The 24178-nt window shown below is 41.5% G+C and overlaps 1 protein-coding gene across 4 annotated transcripts in view; it reads left to right on the top strand.

Moving 5' to 3' along the window:
* IPMK (inositol polyphosphate multikinase) overlaps window positions 1-17295 on the top strand; it is a 43851-nt gene extending 26556 nt beyond the window's left edge. For all 4 annotated transcript variants that reach the window (XM_075154096.1, XM_075154100.1, XM_075154098.1 and 1 more), the window contains 3 exons: window positions 1647-1819; window positions 10475-10556; window positions 11571-17295. In XM_075154096.1, the coding sequence (XP_075010197.1) occupies window positions 1647-1819; window positions 10475-10556; window positions 11571-12205 (890 nt within the window). In that variant the 3' untranslated portion in view covers window positions 12206-17295. The remainder of the gene's footprint in view (window positions 1-1646; window positions 1820-10474; window positions 10557-11570) is intronic.
* The last annotated feature ends 6883 nt before the right edge of the window (window positions 17296-24178 follow it).

Below are 24178 nucleotides of genomic sequence, written 5' to 3'. Positions count from 1 at the left end.
ATTGCTTCTAAACGATTTGTATAATTTGTGGTAACTTGCAATTTGTATAATTTTGTATTTTGTAACAGTTTGAGTCTGGAGGTGCTTACAACATAATCCAAAGCATTTTGGAGTTGGTGCTGAAGGACTGCAGCCATTTTCTGAGATAGTTCTTGTATTCATTTTCTTTCCCCACCTCCCATGGCATATCTCTGGCTCAGTGCTTTTGAGAGCTAAGTACTGAAAACCTTGAATTTCATTTAGTTGTTGTTTTCTGGGTTTTAGAGTGATGACACGAATCTATTGATTACAGTGATTTCCGTAATATGTACGTGTGAAGGATGACGCTTAGATTTTTACAATTTTTGTTTTAATAACAGATATCTAACAGGTTATATGGACTCCCCTGGATTCAGTAGTGGTTCCCCAAAGCCCCGCAAAAGCTGTGCTAACATCTGACTGAATTAGACCCGTGTATAAAAACTTCGAATAGAAAAAGTGGCACCTGCAGTTCAGGTGATACAGAACACACCTCCTGGTAGGGAGAGTACAAACAAGGCAAACTTTGTCCCTCTTCTCTCTTTAAACTTGAACTGGTTTTGCTTTCTTAGGCAATCCCATTTTAGATTATGCTGCAGGAATGGGGAATAATACAGTGGTTTTGTGTATTCAGATTGCATTAAAGCCAAAGAAACACGCTCATGGAATAGGCTGTACTTGAAAGAAAAACGAACTTTGATGTGACGTTTGTGACTGATAACGGGTGGATTTGCAGAAGCTGATGTGAAGAATGAGACGTGTGTGAATGCTCTGTGCTGTCTTGGTGCGTACCGTGCCCTGGCAAGGGCTGGAGATCTGCGAGCGTCCTCCAAGCAGAGTTGTCTGCGAGTCAAGCAGTTGCTGAAGTTCGTGTTCTTGTTGTGTTCTGACAATCATGTTGGTAATAGTCTCTTACCTGCACTGGAGAAAAGCATAAACCAGTTTGACCAGGTTTTAGATACTTCTTTAAATCTTCAGGCACTCCAAGGGTTTGGGTTTTTTTGGTCCACCCACCCTTCCAAAGGGATTTTTGGAAATGGATGAAAGGCAGCCTCGGATTTGGGGAGTGTTTTCACCAAAAGGTGTGCCATGAGAAATGAGTACAGATGGGAGTGGGATAAAAAGAAGAAAAATGAGATGCATTTCGGCCCCTGTAGGGTAGGACTCTGAAATGTTAATTTCATTTTTAAAGTGACACAAAGAAAAACTGCCGTTTTAATTCTAGCCCTTTCACACAGAGAAAGAAAACACCATCTCCATTGCAAAACAAGCCATGTAGTAACCTGCATTTGTATGTGCTTATTAATGCTATTTGAAGTATGTTGATGGCTTAATAAAAGCTACTCATGAATTTCCTCTGGGCAATAATTTGAATTTGAGTGCTAGGTTAGCACACTTTAATTGTATACAATTTTCTAAACAATAAGGCATTTAGCATTTAATGCCAACAGAATTTGTGGGTGTCAATGACCATGATTTAGTCTGTGTTCAGAGACAAATTTGACTCTTAAAGAACTCATGTGATGTTAAGCCTTAAACTATTCTCCTTCCTCCACAGAAGCTCAGCAGAAACTATATCATTATTTTGCTTTGACCCACTGTTTATGAAAGTTTTGTCTTTTTAACAGATACGTATCTAAAACTGGAAGATGTGACCCGTAAGTTTAATAAGCCTTGCATAATGGATGTAAAAATAGGTCAGAAAAGTTATGATCCGTATGCTTCAGCTGAGAAGATACAGCAGCAGGTCAGCAAGTACCCGCTGATGGAAGAGATTGGCTTTTTGGTACTTGGCATGAGGGTAAGAACTTGTTTTGCTTTCAAATTCAGCTTATGCTCTGGCCTGTTGTCCCACACCAGGTACAGCGGCTGGTTTTTCTAGCAAACGACAATCCTCTTGAGTTTTACATAAATAAAGCGTTATCTGAATATGTCGGTCGTACTGGTATCAACTGTTGTGTGAAATACGTTCCAAAACACTGCTCTGGTTCACAACAAGTGTTTAACTTGGCCGTGTCCCTTCTGGGAATCTATTTGCAACCTGGGTTCTGTATATGTGTGCAAGAAAGAGGTTGGGACAGACCATAGTTATTAAAACTGAATGTGGTTGCAATTAATTCTTCTCGCATAGCAGATATTTCAAATATCAAAGGTGTTTTTTGACTTTTAGGCTTATATCAGAGGTTTACGTACTGAACCAATCTTTGTAATAATTTAATAATGAGCTGTATCCTTTCCAAATTTTTCATCTTGATTTTTTTTTTTTAAAAATAATTTTCATGTAATTTTTCTATTTAGGGAAGAGTAAGTTAGCTCTTAAATGTGAAGCACGTAGCTATAAATAGCTGCTTACGTTCTGCATTTAAAAAAGCTTTCCAGCAGAAGAAAACCTCATTGATGCTTACGCGCTCGAGGAACAACTGTCAGTTGAAGGTTAGTTTGAGATGGATAAGGCCCTGCCGATGTCTGCACTAACTCTGTAACATTTCCTTATCTTAGGTGAGGAGAAAGATGAAGATTCAGTATCTGTGTATTGGCTACTCTAAAACTTCAATGTAAAGAAAAGCTGTACAGAACATTTATGGATCAGTAACATAAACGTGCTGATGTCAGTAATGAATTCCTGATGCAATGCATTTAAAGTACTTTTTTCTACTCTGATTGGCACAGGAATAATTTTCTTTTTGATGTGAGATTTTTGTTTTCCTTCTCGCATACACAAAGCCCGGGCTTCTCAAGCTTTCCATGAACAAGCATAAACGGCCGAAGACTTTGATAAGCTTTCCCTTTGCTGTTAGATAACAACAGCACACAGATTGCACCATTGTTTGAAATAATTCTAGTATCTCTGTAATGTTTTGTGCTTAATTGCCTAGGCTCTCAGCCTTAACTCTGTCTCGAGATAAGCTTTTACAGCTATAAATTATAGTGGTCATGAGTTGTAATTATGTAAGCCTATGAGAAAGAACGTGGGAGTCGAGTCAAAAACCAGTCAAACAGTTTAGATCAAGAAGGAAGGCTGGAGATTATAGCTTTGGATTTGGCTTCTGTCGTTAAATAACCTCTCTTATCTCATGTGTAAAACAATGTACTTCACATCCTTTGTTTCATGATGGTGCAAAAGGAATGAATGCTTGCTTCCACGGTATTTTTGCTTGTGACTATTGTTTCTAAGATTGTTGTTTATTGGTATCTTCATCCTGTTGCAGAAATTCTTTCGATTCCCTAATTCAAACTGTACTGATGGTTCCCCCAAGCATTGCCATTTCCCATCCGGTGTTTAAGTAGGATGAGATTTGTTTTGTGCCTTTGGTACTAAATTGCATGTTGGAAGTTATTTTCCAAAAAGAATTCAAAAGGTTCCTCCTCCCCTCACGCAACACTTAGCGAAGTCTGAATTCGCAAGGCATTTTCTCTGCTCAGCTTGCCGCCTCTTGATTATGGGGTACTCTCTGCCTGTCTGCTTGCTTTATTTTTGCAAGATTCTGGCCATAACGTAAAACACTCTCCTGTACGGGCATTTACTGCCTGTAAGGGCTAACGTGCTTGGTAAAGGTTGCTAGTGTTTGCTGGACAAAATATGGTATAACACGATTCAGAAAGTAGAGGGGTTTGGCTTTAATCTCTCTGTTCAATGTTATTTTTAACACGGAGGTGGCCTTGCTTGCTAAGTTTCTATTTTAGAAGAGCAAGAAAGAGAGAGCCAGGAAAAATAGAAAATGCAGTTATCTATGTTTTTTAAAGCACACATCATATAAGCTGTCATGAAGAGATAGCAGCAAAAATGTGTTATAGGTGGGGTTTTTTTACCCCAAAATATATTTATAGTGGGTTTTTATCCCAAAAGCCATTGATGCAGCTTTTTTTATGCCCTGGTAAATAAGCAGTCATCTGTTTACATATAAAATATGTATGGTTTGTCCTTGAAAGAAGCGAGTCTCCTATCTGGCAGAGCTTTGATTTTTGTACATAATTCTGGCATTTGGCATGTGCTGAGGTATATTCATCTTAATGCACTGAACAGGCAGAATAAATGCATGGAAATGCATTTAGAAAATACAGTCATTTCAATAACATTGGTTAAAAACCCAATTTCGTATTTAGTGGAGAGGTTCCTTTCTTTAACAGATGAGGACATGACATAGATTTGTTACGAAAGTGGTGAGACTTAAATATAAGTTGGAAAACTAAGATACGGTTCCAATCGCAAAAATACAAGTTGCAATATGGTTTCAGTAGTAGACATAAAAATGTAAGAAATATCTTCGCAGCGCATGCAGTATTAAAAATAGAGTATTTTGTATACAGAGTGTGTGGGTTGTGATCTCATTTTGGATTAGCAATCCGTTCAGAATCCACAATTCCCAATTTCTGCAGGTTTTCTTTTTCTTCCAGAACATCTTGATTGCAATATCGCATAGTCCGTAATATTTCTGAAGCACGTTTTTAAAGCACAAACTGGTGATTACGTAACTTCACCACTATAATCCATCATTTACTTTTATTGTTTGTGCCTATGAACTATTGCATGCAGTAATGCAGATACCTCATCAAAGCTGTTTTTACAAGTGAATTTCCTAATCTACAGCACATGTTCCTGCAAGATATTTTAAAACTGACTGTAGCTGAGTCCATTTTATGAGTTCTTTATGAACCCTTTCTAGTATTGTGGTAATTTTCATAAGCTCTGATGTGTTAATAACAAAATTTAGGAAGGGAGGAATAATAAAGCTATTAAATCCTGCATCTAGTGTTCATATTCTTCCGCAATAAAAAATGACCAGAACTGGCTTTTTTTATATTTTAAAGTCTAATTCAAGCTTTGATGTTTAAGAAAACAGGAAGACAAAACAAAACAAAAACTAAAAAAAAAAAACCCATGAAACTGAAAACAAAAACAAAACCAAAACAAAAAAACCAACCAACCAACCAACCCCAAAAAAAGCCCACAACAAACCAAAGAAACCAACCAAAAGCCCTGAAAAAAAAACCCTCCAAACAAGGAAGCCCCCTAAAAAGTCTGGAAATAGATGTCTGCAGTGGTTGAAACGAGCAGTAATTCAAGGTTGGCTTCTCTGTGCTGGCGTTGTTACCTCTGTGCACCACCGCCTCCTCCGCTCTTCTCTCTTTCCACTTTCACTCCCCGGTTCTTGCAGAACTGAACGTAGCAATTCCTCGGAGTCCGGTATCTGCTAGTGGATTGAAGGGTATGTTTCAGAAGTACTTCATTTGTAGAGTTCAGGAGATTCATCTGTCATCCTCTTGGGTGGGTTCTAGCAGATGCGTACCCTGCCATTTTTTTCCAGCAATTTTTCCTTATGCTCGTCAGGTGTATGACAGCTGGTCCACTTGTGTCCTTATGGCTGATAAGATGTCCTGTATGTTAGGAAAAAGCTGATGATGGATGAGATGAGAGATGGCCTCTTTCCCCCCCACCATTATATAAAAAAGAGGCATAAAAGAAATTTATTCTAATGAGGTCCAAAATTATGTATTAAGCTATTTTTAAAATGGTTCGTGATTTAACTGTGGTGTTGTTGTTTCTTTTATTTAGGAGATTATTAGTCTGCTTTTTCACTGAATTAGTTTCAACATAATTTCATTCTACAACTTGTTTACATAAGGACCTTGCTAAAACTTTATATTGATTGTCAGAGCATTTGGTGCTATACTTAGTCATATAAAGCTCTCTGGCAAATACCAGAAGAACAAAGAAGCAAAACAGATAGAGTAATATATAAGTAGAGTCTTAGAAATGGGGGAGCAGGAATGCATCCTTCTGTGCTGAATTTTCAAGCCAGCAGCAAGCAGGGATGTGTGTACTTTCATCACTTGTGGTCTAGCAAAAATAATGTGAGGGCTTCTTTTTTAAAAAAAAAAAGGGGGGAAAAAAAAAGGGGAAGAGGTGTTTAGATAAATGGATTTGGATAAATGGGCATGCTCTCAGCAGCAGTAATAGTGTTACAGAATTACTATAAAGCGGTAGTATCAAATAACAATGTATTTTAAAAAATGTCTCCCTTAGTTAGTTTTTCTTCAAGGCCTTGTTTTACTTTCGTTTGGAAAAAGAAAAAATAAGGCTTGTTAAAACTTAGTGTTTAAGTCTCCCACTGTGGCAGGATCAGTCCCCGGGAAATCGCAGGACTGCAGGGAAACCTGGATTCCTCAGACGTGAGGGAAACCTGTATATTTGTACAGGGACAACCGTGAGGTCCAGGCAAAAGGTACCCGGTTGTGGGTGTGGGTCTCGGCGCTGGGGTTGCCCCCTGCGCAGGTGGTGGACTGACGCTGACGTTGGATGTCCTGGATCAGCTGGGGTGTCGCCTTGGCTCCAGTTTTGGCAGCAGGCTAGGTACTGGTGCCAGTTACGAGCGCGGAGGTGCCTTGCTGTAAACAGAAAACTCTGTGTCATATTTAAACACTCGCTCGCTCTTACCTGTGTGAGTGCCCTTTGAAGTCCGGGTGTCTCGGCATCAGAGCTTGTATCTCTAATCTTCGTGTCCTTGCTTAGCAGAGCAGGTCCCAGGCTGCCCTCGCGGGGCATGCGGGGGAGCAGGGACGGATGCCAGGACCTCCAGGGGAAACTGCTTCCCAGGCATGGGCTAGTGCGTGGGAATGTCGGCGGCGCACGAGTCCGTATCGTGCGTGCAATCGAGTTAGCCTTCGCTCTGCAGGTACCCCTCTAGTGCTGTACGAGCCTGCTCAAAATATTTTTTGTCTCCTAGGTTTCAGTGATGTGGCTTCGTTAATATTTTTTGCAGATGTGAAGGAGCTCTGCAGGTTATTTAATAGAGATTTTTATTTGTGCTAGCAGTATCTCCACCAAACAGGCTAGTCCTAATTAATATGTATTTAAATTATACTTTCTGGAAGCTAGGGAGTTGCTGCAGATAAGTATTTGAACAGCGAGTGTATTTTTCTGCCTCGCCATGGAAGTCGGTACTGAATTACCGTAAATAACATTACATAACGTTTGATATTTGTTTTCCTCAATCCAGTCTTCAGCTTAATGTCCTAAAGCTGCAGTTGCAAGGTTTCCAAATTGTGTATCTCACTGGTAAGACCTTGCAAGGGTTGTGCTTTTTTAAAGACCGCACTGGACCAACTTTTTATTTTAGCTCAAGGTTTCCCTCAGTTCGAGAACATCAGATGAACGAACCATAATTGAAAAAAGGGTACGAAAATGTGTGCGTGTATGCAAGCGGCAATAACTTAGCACCTCGCGGGGAAACAAAAGCCAAGTGCAGGTTGAGAAAGTCCAAAGATAATTTCCCTCGACAGTTAATCATCTGGATTTTTTGACGTGCTGCCCATACAGAGTCCCTACTACTACTAATTAAAAAACTGAACCTGTTAGCATGCTGGATTCCAGGTCTGTTTATGCAGAAACCTCACCGAATGGGAGCTGCTTGTAGGCACAAGGAGGAGCCTCTGCATTGTCAGCCAAAACAGCTCTGATCTTGTGTAGCAAGAATGTATAAAAATCACTGATGAAGCAGGAGTTTTCTTGGAGGTAGTATTTTGCAGATCATATAAAGAGTTTTCTTTGTCTTGCACTATACAGTGAAACTCCTTGTGAATACAGAGCAAACGTAACGAGCTATGGCAGGTGGACAAGAAATGAGATTTTCCTGTCTAATAATTTCTTGGCCGTTGTTAAGGTTACAGATTTGACTTATATGACTTGTCATTGTTTGACAGAAATGGGCTAGTACAGACACCTGCAACAACAGGGATACAGAAAAAGGTTGGTTCAAAGGCAAATATCCTTTTGGGAAGGGTTAGTAGTAGATGAGTAGCGGTGACAGCATGAACAAAAGCACGGTGGAGCAAGAGGTCCGTAGACTAGGAAGTTGATTTTAGTCTTCTGCTACTACAGCACAGCCATCCCTGTGTGTTGGGGGGTAGGTGAGGGTGAAGCAAGAACTGGTGGCAGATTATTTCTCTTTGAACCTCGTTTTCTGTTCCTCTGCTGTCGGTATGGGGCTTATTGTATTTGGATTTGGTTGAGGTTTTCCAGGAATGTTTTAAATAGTCACTTCCTTGCAGTTGAGAAAAGGCTTGAAGCAGTATTAAGAGACAGCCCTTTGGCTAACGTGGAGAATAATTTCATTATTACCTATATATGTTGCCCTTTAATGCTATTGTTTGCAGCCAAGCCCATTGGTAACCAGGGGTGTTCTGAGTGTTTGCTTGTTCACAAGATCGTTAAATGTATACATTACGCTGTTGGTATGTGTGTGGGACTTGGTAGTTTGTCATCGACCATTTTGTATAGTTAAAAATGCACTGTTAATGCGAAACATACGCATCTGCCTGGGTATTTTTAAACTATATAGAAAGCCATTCAGGGGGAATGGTTTTGTGGAAGTTACGAGAAGAGGTAGGGTGGCTTTTTGGGAAACCCAGCTCAGAAGTACAGTGGGCTTATGTGCTGCTCCAGCGTTTCTTTGGAAAACAAAATGAGCTTGCAGATTTTAATCAGCATTTTTGAGCAAGTGCCCATGTCACAAAAACTGTTAGCTCCTACGGGGGAAGAGATGAGGTTCTGGTAAACAAGATTACTTGTTCAGAAGTGTGCTGCAGTGCTCATGTGTGGAGGAAGCTGCCCCTAGACTGACTAAACAAGAATGTTTAATGTGATTAAAATGAAGACACAGCAAGTGAAAACTTAGATGTAATTGTCAGACTCTTGATTCTCTTCCTAAGCAATATTTTTTTTTTTTTATTCTTGCTTTACTCAATTACCTTTGGCTTGTGGCTCTTTAAATTTAAAAAGTTTTTGAAACTTTTTGTATGTTTTTGAAAGTAACTTTGGTACCTGAAGTATTTGCATAAGTAATCTTTAGGTTCATACATTGTATGCTGTACCTCTTCTACGTGCTTTGGGAAAAAAAAAAAAGTGGTGAAAAATGACTGTTTTTATGAGGCCAAAATCACGCTTGCCAGGTGCTGTTTTAGAATAACTGCCCTCTGCTGTGCTCTTCTGCAGTTTGTAGATACCAGGGCCTCAGTTTCTGTAACTGTCGTAACAGTGGAAATAGGAGTCGTAACAGTGGGAAGTGTCTCTGCTACCAAGTGAGTTTAAACATTCAGGCTCACAACTGTTATTTCTTTAGTGTAACCAGAATTATTTACTGCCCCTTCAGTTCATGGTTGATGACTTAAATCAATTTCCACACGCTATGATTTAAGTTCCTTGTGGACCCTGAATTTAATTACTTCTATCTTTTTGTCAAAATAAGAGCTGTTTGAGACTTTTCTTCCCAGCTACTTTGCGAAGCAGGAGTTACGAACCTGTGTTTTCATGTTGTGCTCGTCGTGGTTTGGATGGGGGAGAGGGGTTTCGGGTCGGGGGCTGCAGTGGAACAGAATTCTTTTTTTTTTTTTTTTAATTATTGCTCAGGTACCACCCCTTTTTATGGGCTGATGGTTCATGTCCTGGACTTTCTCTATGGGCTACAGCAAGAAAAAGACCCCAAAGGAGGATCAGGGGGAGGCGCCTCACCGGTGCGCCCCGACTTGCTTTCCGTGGGATCCTCTCTTTCTACGGCGGGTGAAGGGAGGGCAGAGTGCTGCAGCCAGGATGGGTGCCGCAGGGGTGGGTGGTCTGAACGAGTGCCAAGCGCAGAGTTTCTGCCAGAGACAACCGCCTGCTTGGTAACACCGTTATTTCTGCAAATAAGCATTGTCTACGCTCTCATAAACAAGTTATACTTGGGCCTGGCTGGCTGGCACGTTTCTACTATGGAAATTATTTCAGTTAGAGAGAAAATGTGTCTCTATGTAAAACATTTTTGAATTAAGTTGTTAAGCTTGTACAATTCCTGATATGGACAAAACTGTACCCGAATGAGTTGCCTCCCTTTCAGGCGAGAGCTGATGCACCACTATCAGTGCTGGAACCGAGCTTTCGCTCGACCGCTGTCATTTATTTAGTATAACCTCGTTTGTGCCAATGTTTCAGAAGGGTCTCATGGAGCTGGGCCTTCCTGCTCACATCATAGTATTTCTTATCGTTTTGCTGCTGGGCTTAATATTTTTATACTTTTAAGAACTGCAAATTCATGGCATAGGATTTTTGAGCTTGTTATGTCTTACTGATTTAATATTCATAGTAACGTGGGTAGGAGTAAGACAGTTTCAAGTCTTAGCATTGATTTGCAAGGCAGGTGCCGTATAAAATGTTTTCCCGTAATGGATATGTTGCTTTTTGCCAACACAATGATGCCTTTCCAATGCAGGAAGGCTGTAGCTTAGACCCCAAGGTGTGAAGGGGGAGGATTTTGCAGATCAGAGCACTAGAGGGCAGTGCTGACCGCTGCAAGTAACTTAAAGCCACGCGAGGCATAAATGGTACCAAGGATTCTGTAGCCTGTCCGTGAGGTGTCTCATAGCTCTGCAGAAATACTGGTTGTTCGAAATAAGTACAGAGTTACCTCCTTGTTTCTTGCAGGTTTACCATGTCTCTTCTGACAGCTACGAGACGCAGAACCAGCACTACGGAAGGAGCTTGACAAAGGAAACAGTAAAGGACGGTAAGGGAATTTGTGTGTCAGAATTTGGTGCTCTTGGATATTCTTCATTTATTTACTTATTTATAGAACTGTATGGAAAAAGCCGTCTGTGTGTTCCCATTTTAAAAGTCCCTTTTTCTCCTCTTGCCAGACGTGTCTTTAGCAGTTTCCTGTATCATTTGAACTACCTGTCAATCCTAAATTAAGTTTGCAGTTGGCTTTAACAGCGGTGTAGTCTGTAGGAGTTTCCTCATCACGTGTCTTTTACTAGTAATAAGGGAGTGACAGCGGTAGAATTCAGTTTCTTTGCAGCTTTGAGACTATAATGAAATAGAAAACTCTTAGAAATATTAAATGTTTTTATAATATATGTATTTTTATCTCTAGTTGTCTTCTGTGAATATATCCTGTCTTTTGTATTAGAAAGCTACTGTAAATGCATCTTTCAGTTAAAGTGACCTTCTCGGTTGAAGTCAATCCACATGTTGCTCTACGTTAACGGTAAATAAAAATGCTACCATCGTACATCTGTTTGGTGGTGATAACTGTTTCAAACTAGTTATTAATTGGTGTCCGCCGAGAGACAGAAGGACACATGCACAAACACACCCCTCTCCAGAGCTGGCACAAACGTGTCAGCTCTGTCACTCGTGATAAAGAGCTGCTTGAGCTTCTTTATCCCTGGAGAACTTAGTGGGTCCCTGCCCCAAAACTGTCCAGATGCTTGCTAAAATGACACGGGCAGCAGGAACCAAGTTCATCTACTGTCTGATTGATACGTTGATTAGTTAATTTTATTTACAATCCAAGCCTAATCTGTAGTATTATATAGCTGGCCTTACACAGGTGAGGTGACTGAAGGTATCCGAGTTCCTCGGTTCACTTCTGACTTAGTTTCCTTTCAGGCAATTATTAACTATGTGAATGCTGTCTGTTTCTTAAAATCGAGAACTATTCTCATCCTGAACAAAATTAAAAATGTTTGATTTCCTTTCAGAGGTTAAAATCATGCCAAAACGTGTCTATTTCTTGCAGGCATCTCAAAGTTTTTCCACAATGGGTACTGCTTGAGAAAAGATGCGATAGCTGCCAGCATTCAGAAGATTGAAAAAATTTTGGAGTGGTTTGAGGGCCAGAAGCAGCTCAACTTTTATGCAAGCTCATTACTGTTTGTTTATGAAGGTTCGTGTCAGGCAACAACCGTGCGGTTGAGTGATGTCGCCTTGGCAGAGAAGAGAGGAGTGCCCAAAGGACTGTTATCAGGCGGAGACATACTGGAGTATAATAATAATATTCATGTAATAAATTCTACAGAGAATGGAAAAATTGAGGCCTCTGTAAGTAAAGGTTTGTCCAAATTTTATGCACTTCACAAAAAGGCATACTCTAAGAGGCACCACAGTCAACTCTCACTAAAAGTTGAAAACTTGGAGCAAGACAACGTGTGGAAAAGCAGCACGTGCATTACACAGGAGCATCTGAACGGGAACGTTATACCCCAACTGGAAAAAGTTTTCTGTCACATGCCAGCAGAGATCAAGGAAAGCGCAAACGTAGAAGTCCGAATGATAGATTTTGCTCATGTGTTTCCTAGCAACGCAAAGGATGAGGGCTACATTTACGGTCTGAAGAATTTAATCACAGTACTTCAAAATATTTTGGATAACTAAATTCTTTGCTATGGTTTTTACTGGGGGCCAAGAAGAGCAACAACATGAAGAATTTCTGCACTTGTAATGCTGTATAACTGGGTTTGTATTGTTCTATATTTTATTTGTCTTTGTACTTTTGGTAGAAGGGTTTAACTTTTTATAATCTCACTCAGGAAAATAATTGATAGTTAATTAGGGAGTGTGAAAGGATGAAGATACTTGAGATTAAGCAGGATAGGTAAATTAGTAAAATGAAATGTATATGGCTGGCTTAAATCCAAGGAGTACAGTTGTACAATAAGCAAGGGTTATGCTAGTTCCCGTAACGACTTTAGCGTAGATAACATTTGCCCGCTTAGCCTTGACACTGAGCCGTATCTCCATTAACAGGTCTTTAGAAAATGGACTGAAAACTATGAAGTGCAGGATTGATGTCCTCAGTACTGCCCTCTTGTGTTTACTGTATTTAAATAACTGGAGTTAACCCCACTTTGAGAGAAACCCCGTTTTGCGTCAGTAGTCTAACCTGGAAGCCAGCGTATCAGAGAGTGCTTTTCAATGTCACGGGACGATATTGCTGTTATTTCAACACTGGTGTGGGCGCTTCCCCTCTTGGTGGTTGTCCGTAGCCGATGTTCACCACAGGCGAGCTACAAGGTAACTTGTCTTGAGGTGCTAAGAAAATGCTGGAGTAAAATATCCTAACAGGCTTAAACTGCACAACTGCTAGAGAAACTGTTTGTTCCTAAGGAAGAGTAAAAGAACGCAAACGCGAGATGTTCCAGGAACTAACTTGGTTTAGGAGATTAAGTCAATCTGTTAATGGAGCGTCTGATGTTGTGACTAAGGGAAATGCCTCACTCCTTTGTTCTGATGGCCCGTCTCCAAAAACATTGCTTTTAAAAGCAAACTAATTGAATGGGGAAACAAAGCATTTTGAATAAGCATACAGAGATTTCCTCTAGCCATTTGCCGCTTGTATTTTTGCAACAAGCGTTTCACATTTCCACTGCTGGGGAGCACCGACTGGAAACGACGAGCGATACAGGTGAAGGACCCTCTACTGCGAAGATCCAGTTCAGCCCTGGAGCAACCAGACGTACCTCTGTTTGTCGCAATGGAGTTGTGGCTCTCTCACCCTCGGCTAAAGCCGGCTCTTTTTTTTAATGACACACAGGCAAGCTGTGTAATTTGAAAGTTGTCCCACTTCCCTCTTTTTCACAGGAAAAATTAAAGCTTTCATGTGGAATATTTGAGATCAGGATGATGTATCCAAAGCATTTTTGGTGTGTCTCTTCTGTGTGCTGTGTATGTGGCTGTCCTACCATGCATTTATAGTCAGCTACATGAAAAGTCAGGATGGAGGAGTCTTGCCGTCCACAGAGCAAGATTTTAATGCTTTAAGCAAGCCCCAGAAGTAAAACTTTTTAGAATGGATTTGGTCATTGGAAACGTACGTCTTTTACGTGTGGACTTAATGTGACACTGTGGCCTTGCTGCACTCTCTGTACGATGTTCTGCACTATGCACTCATTTGTGTACACGTCTTTGCAAGTTCTCGATTTGACATGTGTTTTCTATGTCAGAAAGAGAGAAATACTTTTTCAAGCAAAAATGCTGTTTTAAATAAAGCTGAAATTTTAGCTCTTTGAGAACCTGGGTTAATTGGAAGAAACAGGGTATCGTGTAGAACTAGATTGTTTAAACTTTAGAGCTAATATTGGCCAATACATTCAAGAATGAAACCAATCTGCTAGTAACATGTTTTTGAAGCATGGGAAAAGACGCTTGCAGGAGGGGCAGGATCATTTTGTTGAAAATTTTATGCAAATTATGGTGAAGGCTGAGGGGAAAATATCAGGAAGATAAAGTATTTTTTTCTACCTGGTATTCCCATTGTATCATGTAGTTAATATATTCCCAACTCTCTGTGAACTGATTTAAGCCATATTCTAGGAAGAGTTTGTGGTTTTGTTTGCTTTGACGCTGGTTTCTCTGTTATGATTTTCTTGTTCTATCCCGTAAATAGCAACACTAGAGTAGTCTAGGCTGGTAGTGGTCTTGTATGAAAAATTCACAATGTTTTATAGAAGATACGGGGGGAAACATTTATACATCTGAATTTGTGTCCTTTGTAATTCATCTCTTCTGGGTTTTAATCCATTTTGTGCCGGAGACATCAGACACCTGCCTCAAAGAAGTCAGTTATTGGAAAATGATCTGTATGCTCTTGGTATAAGCGCATTCTCCTGTCTCTGCTTTAAGATACACGTCTTCAGTGTTTGAATGCTCTTTAAGTATTGATTGTTGTGTTGACTATGGCAGTGTTTGTAATGCACCTGGAATATTGTTAAACTGTCAGAATATTTTGAATAAAAAAAAAAAATAATTTTATCATGTTTTTTTACCGTTAGTTATTATGGATGTATTTCTGTTAATTTAAAATGTAGCTTGAGAGATAACAGTATTTTTAATTGGAAGTTGTGTAAATAAAGCTTGCTGTAGAGGTGTTTTGGCATAGTACCAGCTGTGAATTTAAGCCTGCAAAGGCGTTATATTCACATTGTTCTTGCACATTTTAGACTTGGTGTTTGTAGTGTCCTGTATCTGATCAGATTGTTTTCAGTTATGGTTGGAGATGTAATCACAGAAATCATTAAACAGGTTACAGAATTAGTTACAAAATGAAGAGGGAGACGCTGGTCACTAAACGTGTGCATTGCCATCGATCTCCCTCCCTCCCAGTGATGCCTCTTTTGTTCTCTGTACGCAGCGTACAGGACAGGTGACAGTTACGTGGAAATCTTCACGGAAATGGTAACAAGGCTTATGGGTATTTCTGTCCCATAAAACTGAGAGCAGGTCCCTTCCCCAGACTGGTGCGGTATATCCGAGTGCTGCTGCTGTTGACGAAACCCGTCTGTTTTGATTTTAAGCAATAAGAGTTTGATTTAGCAGAATGGATTGTCAAAAGGGAAGATTCATGGAAGCATTGCCGTTCGTGTACTCTCTGAGAAGACGCTTTTCTGAAGACTTTCTACCTAGGTGATTGTGAGAATTGTGTATAGGCTTACCTAATGAGAGCTTGAATTGTATAAAGTTTTATAAAAAAGCATTTACATAGATGGTATTTTTGGATATGGGTGGAATTTGTTGCATAAATTACATTGGAAATTATTATACCATTATGAGATGTTTAAAATATTTTAATCCAATCATTTTATGAACTAAACTGGAGACTTTATGTATAGTTGTGATTCACATGAAACTTGTACTGTTTTCCTTTTTTTTTCCTGCTGTAATGCATAGTCAGACCGCTCTTGTCCATAACCCTACAGTTTCCTGGAGAACTTTTAAAGTACTCAGTAGATTAGAAAAATCACTAATTCCCTTTAGTTTGATCAACAGAGTGCATACGTTCTTGAAATACTTCAGTGCGCGTGATATTTTAGGTAATGTTAGTGTATTATACATCTAGAGCCCCAGTAAAACTTCCTCACCTGCAGAGAGGTCCTGCTGGTCTGAGTCTGGGTTACACGGTATTTAAAATGAGCCTTTTCACATGTAACAGCAGCAGCGGCGAAGGGAAGGCATGGGGAAGGCATCGCCTGCGCTGGCCGTGTCTGGCGGGGGTGTTTACAGCCTGAACTTAAAATCATTGTAATTGTTTTCTCACTTCGTGATGAGAAGTACTATCAAGTATAGGAAGACAGTGGAAGGATAGAGACTCGCATCCACATCTGTTGTTGAAAGTTGTGATTAGTTGTTCATCTTCCCTCCTAATGTTTTTTTTTTTCTCCAAGTAAGCTTTCCGCCCGAGTGCCTTCTTCGGCCCTTGCCGCTGGTAACCTGTAGCATCATTGTGGAATGATTTAAAGTGAAATTTTTATTTCCTAAAAACCTTATGCCCCATAACTGCTCTTAAAGTGCAGGTATTGAAAAACACCATCAAAATGCCTCAAATACTGTGGGAAATGAAATTTCCCTTTTGCGCTCTTTCCCATGAAAGAGTAGGAGTGGAATTAATGGAGAGCGTGCTTCGATGGGAGACTGCATCGTAGGTTTTATGGGACTTCTTTATCTGTTTTGAAGAGGACGTTTTGGGGGCAAGGTGAGCGACAGCCCAACTGCGTGAAGTTTTCTTACTGCAAGTAATGTTGAGGTTTGGGTTTAAGAAGGCAGCATAGCAGGTAATGGCTGCAGATAAGATCCAAAGGCTGCCCGTCTTCAAGTACCTGGCGGGGAGACTGTGCCATGCCTATTCATCGGGTGTAGATGTTACCTGTGAAGTACTTTCCTCTCCATAGCCGCAGGCCAAATGCTGCCCGTTTTCCACGTTCAGGGCAATCTATAACTGAAAGCTGCAGAGAAGGTTGTTATCCCGAAGGAGAACTTTAACTGTTTGAGCAGTGTTTGAAAGGGGAAAAAATGAGACAAGCTAAGGATTGTACAGCAGAAAACGCTTCAAGAAATATCTTTTACTGTAGTCTTGTTTGGTGGAGATGGGCCCCATGTATTTAGAGTTTAATTTGTTTGTTATATGACGTTCAACAGCAAATAGTCAGAACAAAGGTACTTTAAAACCACCTTAGTTTGAATCGTGTACATTGCTTCAAATAGTTATTTTATTTTTTAAAAAAAAAGTGACCTATGAAGTAACTTCCAAATATGATGTGTGTTGCACCTGACTATAAATGAAACTAGAGTGCACAAAGGCACTTTAATACTCTGGGAACTGTACTGGAAGATAAATGAAAGCATGTGAAATTGCACCTGATGTTGTGTTGTTAATTGTTTTTAAAATCTAAAATTCTACATTAATTATGCTTGATGGATTGAATGTATCTAGTCTAGTCTGGTCTCAGTTTCTTTGATTCAAGTGTCTAAAGCCGTCACTCAGTCTCTTCTAATTTGTATGTGTTTGTAATTTCATTTGCTATTTTTTGCCATTATTGGACTGCAGGGGGTATTGTTAATATTACATGTGTTTATTTTATAGAACATTGTACTATCCTATCTACCAACTTTTGTAACTTAATTATAAGTGATATTTAGGGCAATTCTAATAGCTGTATATTTGGCAAATTATTAAAATTTTCTGCAAGTGACTTGCAAGTATAATTGGTTTCTTTTTAATACACGAAGATTGTTGGGAAGAAGTTTTCTTTGAATACACCTGCACTGATTAATCCCGCTTTCTTTCTCCTCTTTTCTATGCGCTCTATAATGGGTGTTTACCTTGGATTTACCAGTTTTGCTTTACCACCGTATTTTTGTCATGGCATCCATTGGTTGGGAATACCTGCCTTGGTATACAAGAGTCACCTCCATAAAATGAAAAAAAAAATCCAAATCCACACACAAAACAACCCCAAAACACAACTTGTTTTTTGAACGAAAGTCCATGCTTTGCTGTGTTGCATGTGAATTGTTGGTCAGTGTTGTATTTGATTTCCATAGCAGTCCATGAGTCTTTTTCTTAAAACCTTCTTCCCTGCTAGGAAGTGCTGCTCTGAATGGAAAGAAGATTGGAAAAGACAAAGCCATCCCCCTAATTCAGACACGGGAAAAAAAAAGGAGGGGGGGGGGTGTTCATAAATTTGGGACAGCTCAGGCCTTGATGAGGAACTAGGAAATGGCTATTTTACTCCAAAGAATTGAAACTCAAGGTTACCTTTAATGTTTGATTGAAAGCTGTGAAAATCACAGCTTATGGGTGTTAAAGCTGACTTGGTTTTTCTCCTGGTCCTTTCGGAAGAGGGCGAGCAGTTGGGCAGTAAAAGGAAGGCAGAGATGAAAATGTGGAAGAGCTACACTTTTCCTTTGTGCTCTGGGTTGTAAAGCAGGATCCTGCGAGCTGTCCTCAAAGAGGACATAATCTGAGCTGCGTATGAAAGAATTTACTGCCTACGTTAAGGTAGGCAACAGAGTTACTGCTTTCCTGATGTGGAAACTAAATTAAATTAATCAACTGATGGGCATTATGGTTGTAATTATATTGGAGCAGTTGGTGCCAATTAATAGTGGTTTCCAGCTAAGGCATACTTGCAGACAATGCCTGCAGTTATTTTGGAATATAGAGCATAGCAGTCTTATTTTACACCATACCTTTGAGTAAATGAATTAAATTGTTTATGCAGGACATCTGTATCTAAAATTTCCATAATCCTTTAAACTCATCCTGGAAAACACTTAACAGGTCCACGAGAGGCTATGCTGTTGATTACGAGCCCTTTTGCATCCACGACATGGTCCTTAATTTTGGAAGCCTGCAGGAACAGCCTTCCAGTTTCATTGTAAATCTGTTTGGTTTCGGTGTTTGGTTTTGGTTTGGTGGTGGTTTTTTTTTTTAAATGTGTTGTCTTGCTTGTATACCAAAAGCTTTCTAAACGTGTTCAGTAGTCTTAGTATTGTCCTGTGGGTCTGCGCAGCCTTCCTTCCCATGCTCCAGAGTTAAAGAAATGATTAAAAACGGGGTGAGGCTATAACTGTGGCAAGAAGCATAGTTTTGTGAGGATCTAGTTTTTATTGGGTTTTAAATTTAAAAAATCTGAATGGTGGCTATGCATTGAAGAATCCTCCAAAGAAAACCCCATTTCCTTGTTGTTTCAGAGTGAAGGAGGAACCATGCTCCTTCGTTGCCTGCCCAAATCACTTGTCAGTGGGGTATCGCCCAGTTGGGGGTCACCCCGGCTCTCTGCTGTCTCCTTCCTTGTGCCGAGGTGAGGGTTTAAACGGCTGCACGGTGAAACGTGTTGGGGAGCTGACGTGGCTGAAAACTGACTCAGACAAAGAAAATTACGTGTGGGGAGATGCGGAGGGGAGCTGGGGAACTGCACAGAGCCCCCCCGCAAGGAAATCCCATCCAGGAGGGATGAGGAGTTCAGGCTGTTTGGATACAGCCCTGTGTGACGAGCGAACCTACTACTCTTTTATCATAAAGACCTACTCGCGGGTCTTTGCTCGCACAGCTACTGGGTTTATTTTTTCCCCTCTGTTGCACAAAGCGTGACTAATGGCTGACGGATGCTACACGTTACAGTCCTGCTCTCGCCTCGCCCTGGGCGATCCGTTCCTGCGCCCTCTCCAGCTCAGCCGAGGCTTTCTGCAGCGAGTGGGTTTCACTGGAAACCAAGCTGACACATAAATTACTAATTTTTTGCTGTCTTGACTTCCTCAATTTGGCTCATTTTGGGGGAGACAAGTGCCTCTTCTGGGTGCAGTGGAAGCGGTGAAAGACTGTGGCTGTGGAAGGGGAATGGGATTGCTAGAGAGCCATTAAGGAGGCTTACCTTTAATATCAGACATTTCTCTTCATCTCCTGTTGCCGCTCTGCTATCTTTGCTTGTAGTTTTCGTCCTTCTTGCCATCCCCAAATGTAGACTTCTACTAAATGTAACTTATTTTTGTTTGTGGATTAGGTCACCACAAGATTTGAGGATAAATGTAATCTCAAATATCTGCAGTCAATACACATTTTCCTCTGGTCATCTCTACGCTTACTTTGACCCTCAGCAGAGCAAATAAATGTACCTATGTGTTGTGCAGCGCATCTGAAGGGCAACCTATAGCCCTCCTGCACTGTATGTCCCCACTGCTGGCAGTAAAGAATCGGCATCAGCACACACTTTGGTTGATGAAGCGTAAGGAGAAATTGAGTGCAGCCCCTTTTCCCACAGCTATATAGCAAGCTTTGCAATGTGGCTAGCAATAAAAACTTGATTTTGTTAGCAAATTCAGTGGATATAAATTGGGCAAGCAGATGGGAAGCTATCAAATAGATGCTGTGCCAAAGTACCAATTTTGCAAAATTACTTTTTAAAAGAAAAGCCAGAAGCAAACCAGGAACGGCTACGAAGAAAATACGGACTTCTTGGACGTTGGTCAACACAAAACAAAAGGAAAGTTTATGACCTTTGGAAGAAGGGGCAGGCAACTCAGGAGGACTACAAGGATGTCGTGAGGTTATGCAGGGAGAAAATTGCCGTAAAAGACAATTTAAAATGTTTCTATAAATACATTGGCAACAAAAGGAGGGCTAAGGAGAATCTCCATCCTTTACTGGATGCGGGGGGAAACAGTGACAAAGGATGAGGAAAAGGCTGAGGTACTTAATGCCTTCTTTGCCTTAGTCATTAAGAGTAAGACCAGTTGTTTGCTGGGTACCCAGCCCCTGAGCTGGAAGACAGGGATGGGGAGCAGGATGAAGCCTCCTTAATCCAAGGGGAAATGGTTAATGACCTGCTACACCACTTAAGACACAGACACAAGTCTATGGGGCTGGAATGGATCCACCCAAGGGTACCGAGGGAGCGGGCAGAAGTGCTCACCAAGCCACTTTCAATCCTTTATCAGCAGTCCGGGCTAACCGGGGAGGTCCCAGTGGACTGGAGGTTAGCAATTGTGACGCCCATCTACAAGAAGGGCCGGAAGGAGGATCCGGGGAGCTACAGGCCTGTCAGTCTGACCTCGGTGCCGGGGAAGGTCATGGAGCAGATCATATTGAGTGCCATCACACAGCACGTACAGGACAACCAGGTGATCAGGCCCAGCCAGCATGGGTTTATGAAAGGCAAGTCCTGCTTGACTAACCTCATCTCCTTCTATGACCAGGTGACCGGCTTAGTGGATGAGGCAAAGGCTGTGGATGTTGTCCTCCTAGACTTTAGTAAAACCTTTGACACTGTTGCCCACAGCTTTCTCCTGGAGAAATTGGCTGCTCATGGCTTGGACAGGTACACTCTTCACTGGGTAAAAAACTGGCTGGATGGCCGAGCCCAGAGAGTTGTGGAGAATGGAGTTAAATCCAATTGGCAGCCGGTCATGAGCGGTGTTCCCCAGGGCTCAGTTTTGGGGCCAGTTCGATGATCTGGACGAGGGGATCGAGTGCTCCCTCAGTCAGTTTGCAGACGACACCAAGCTGGGCGGGAGCGTTGATCTGCTGGAGGGTAGGAAGGCTCTGCAGAGGGACCTGGACAGGCTGGGTCGATGGGCCGAGGCCAATGTATGAGGTTCAACAAGGCCAAGTGCTGGGTCCTGCACTTGGGCCACAACAACCCCAGGCAACGCTGCAGGCTTGGGGAAGAGTGGCTGGAAAGCTGCCCGGAGGAAAAGGACCTGGGGGTGCTGGTCGACAGCCGGCTGAACATGAGCCGGCAGTGTGCCCAGGTGGCCAGGAAGGCCAACGGCATCCTGGCCTGTATCAGAACTAGTGTGGCCAGCAGGAGCAGGGAGGTGATCGTGCCCCTTTACTCGGCACTGGTGAGGCTGCACCTCGAATCCTGTGTTCAGTTTTGGGCCCCTCACTACAAGAAGGACATGGAGGTGCTGGAGCGTGTCCAGAGAAGGGCAACGAAGCTGGTGAAGGGCCTGGAGCACAAGTCTGATGGGGAGCGGCTGAGGGAACTGGGGGTGTTTAGCCTGGAGAAGAGGAGGCTGAGGGGAGACCTCATCGCGCTCTACAGCTACCTGAAAGGAGGTTGTAGCGAGGTGGGTGCTGGTCTCTTCTCCCAAGTAACAAGCGATAGGACGAGAGGAAATGGCCTCAAGTTGCATCAAGGGAGGTTTAGATTGGATATTGGAAAAAATGTCTTTACTGAAAGAGTTGTCAAGCCTTGGAACAGGCTGCCCAGGGAAGTGGTGGAGTCACCATCCCTGGAGGTATTTAAAAGACGTGTAGATGAGGCGCTTGGGGACACGGTGTAGTGGTGGACTTGGCAATGCTAGGTTAACGGTTGGACTCGATGATCTTAAGGGTCTTTTCCAATCTAAACGATTCTATGATTCTAAACCATTTGTTCTCAAATACCATGAGTCTGCAACTGGAGTAGTGTCCCCTCTAGGATGTATCAGCATCCTTTTCGCACACAAAAAGCCATTCCTATGGCCTCAGGCTTCTCCAGTACCTGTTCGTGTCAGTTTGTGGGTAGGAGAGGTAATTCCGGAAAAACGACATGTTCAGTAGCAATCAAAAACCATTGGGAATTTGTATTGGATCTCTATTCAATCCAAGCAGAAAACAGTGTTATGCTACTATGTAAGTCCATAAAAGCAATGGTCCTCCTATAGCTTGAATACTCGGCGTGGTTTTCAAAATATTGATGGAAAACAGAGCGGGATGGCCCCTCATGCAGAATCACACGGCCTTTTGTCAGGTCTTACCCTGCTTAAAGTCACTGTGGCCTCACTTAGCTGGGGACGATGCATCTCCCGGGACCCCGCTCAGGTCACCCAGGGCATGTCTCCTCTTCAGCTCCAGTGGTCAGAGCATCTTTCTCGTCCATTAAACTACAGTTGTTGCCACAGGTTTAAGTAATAATTATTAATATTGTGTTGTGCAACGTTCTTTGTAAGGAAAATAATGTTCTTGTGAATAGACAGCTGCAGCCTGCCTGCTTTCTTCTCTTTTAAATCTGATTTTTACTAAACTTGAGTATTAAACCCATAGTTTTAAAATTAACTAAGAGATATATCATAATTGCTTTTATCAGTTAAACTGTTTTTGTGGTCTGTATGAGGAAAATAGAAGCAATAAAATGGAAAAAGAGCAATCCAGGCATCAAAGCAACAGTTACGATCTGTCTGGGTCAACAGATGTATTTTTATGAGTTTGTAATTATCATTGCAAATTAGAAAAATGTACTGCATTATAAAGAGACTTGAGAGCTGGGCAGTTTGCACAAGTGCTTCTCTTTGCTTTGTGTTGTTAAACAAATTAAACCAAAATCATGGGCCATACACATCCTTTTTGTTAAATTACAGTTATCCTTAAAGCTAATCAAAATGCATGTAACTGGATTTTTTGGTCTAATTAAAGCCCAGCAGCTCACACAGGTTTGTGGGAGGTGCTCCTGAAACAACCTGAAGTTTATCAGCAGTCTAGATTGAGCTCTCTGAAATCTTGCATCTGACGTAAGTAATGTCAGTACTAACGGCAGTTCCTAAGTTTGACCTAAGTTTACCGTTTGCTTACTCATCGCCGAGAGTAATATAACTGCGAAGCCTTTATTTGTGTTAGACCTTCGTGCAGCCACTGAAGGAGAGGTATCCTTGGGGAATGTAAAACATGGTCCTTTCCAGGGCTGGCAACTTTTTCTTCAGTGGCCTTTTTCAAATTAATGGTACAGAGGGAAATATGACCGTAAAAAAGGAAAAAAGTGGAAGAAAAAGGCAAGTCTCCAGTGCTACGCTTCCCCTGCATCCCTCCTCAGTCAGGGCTTTTACAGAATTCAGCCCACTGACTGTAACCACACATTGGCATTTAATCAATTTGAATTGATTTCTTCTTCTTCCCTTGCCTGGCAGCTTTTTGGGTCCGTTTTCAACATTGGTACCCCAATATCTGGAGCAAGAAGGCTCCAGGTCTGCCTCCTGCCACGGTGGTGCCTCGGAGGGGCCGATAACCAGCGAGGCTCTGTCACAGCTCATCTTTGACATCCACTTGCGGCAAGACTACAAGCAGTAGTGTTTTAACACTATTAAAACTCTGTCCAGAGAAGTAAAATGATGAATCACTTGATCCAGTAAAAACCGGTGTGCATCTAGGAAAACAGCGAAGACACGGAAGTTCTGAGTACGCCCTTGATTTACGCTTCTTTATTGACCCTTTTTCATTTTCAAAGCTTCCATCTCACCTGGTACTTGCAAATACAAAAGCAACTGCACTGTGTGTCGGAGCAGTCGGCAAGGCAGCTGGCGTGGGAAGCCCGAGAAGTGAATCGGAAGGTGTTTATAATGCAAAACTTTTTTGCCAGCAAGAAAGGAAGGTGCCACTTTTAGTCCTCAATTATGTTAGCTTCGTCTAAATGAAAGTAGCTCCCAGGGTATAGAAATCAAGACAGAATGGGCAATCAACTAAAGAAAGGACAGGGGGAGAGAACCAGGCAGAAGAGGAGGAATGCATTTGCAGGGAACTGGAAGTTTCCCCTTAAAGAAAAGTGCATTGAAATAAAGAAGTTTAACGAAAATAAGGGTTTGTGGCTTGTGAAGCAT

Source organism: Calonectris borealis, chromosome 7, assembly GCF_964195595.1.
Source record: "Calonectris borealis chromosome 7, bCalBor7.hap1.2, whole genome shotgun sequence".
In the NCBI taxonomy this organism is placed as follows: Eukaryota; Metazoa; Chordata; class Aves; order Procellariiformes; family Procellariidae; genus Calonectris; species Calonectris borealis.
The sequence above is the reverse complement of the archived record's forward strand: the minus strand, read 5'-3'. Positions and strand labels throughout refer to the sequence as shown.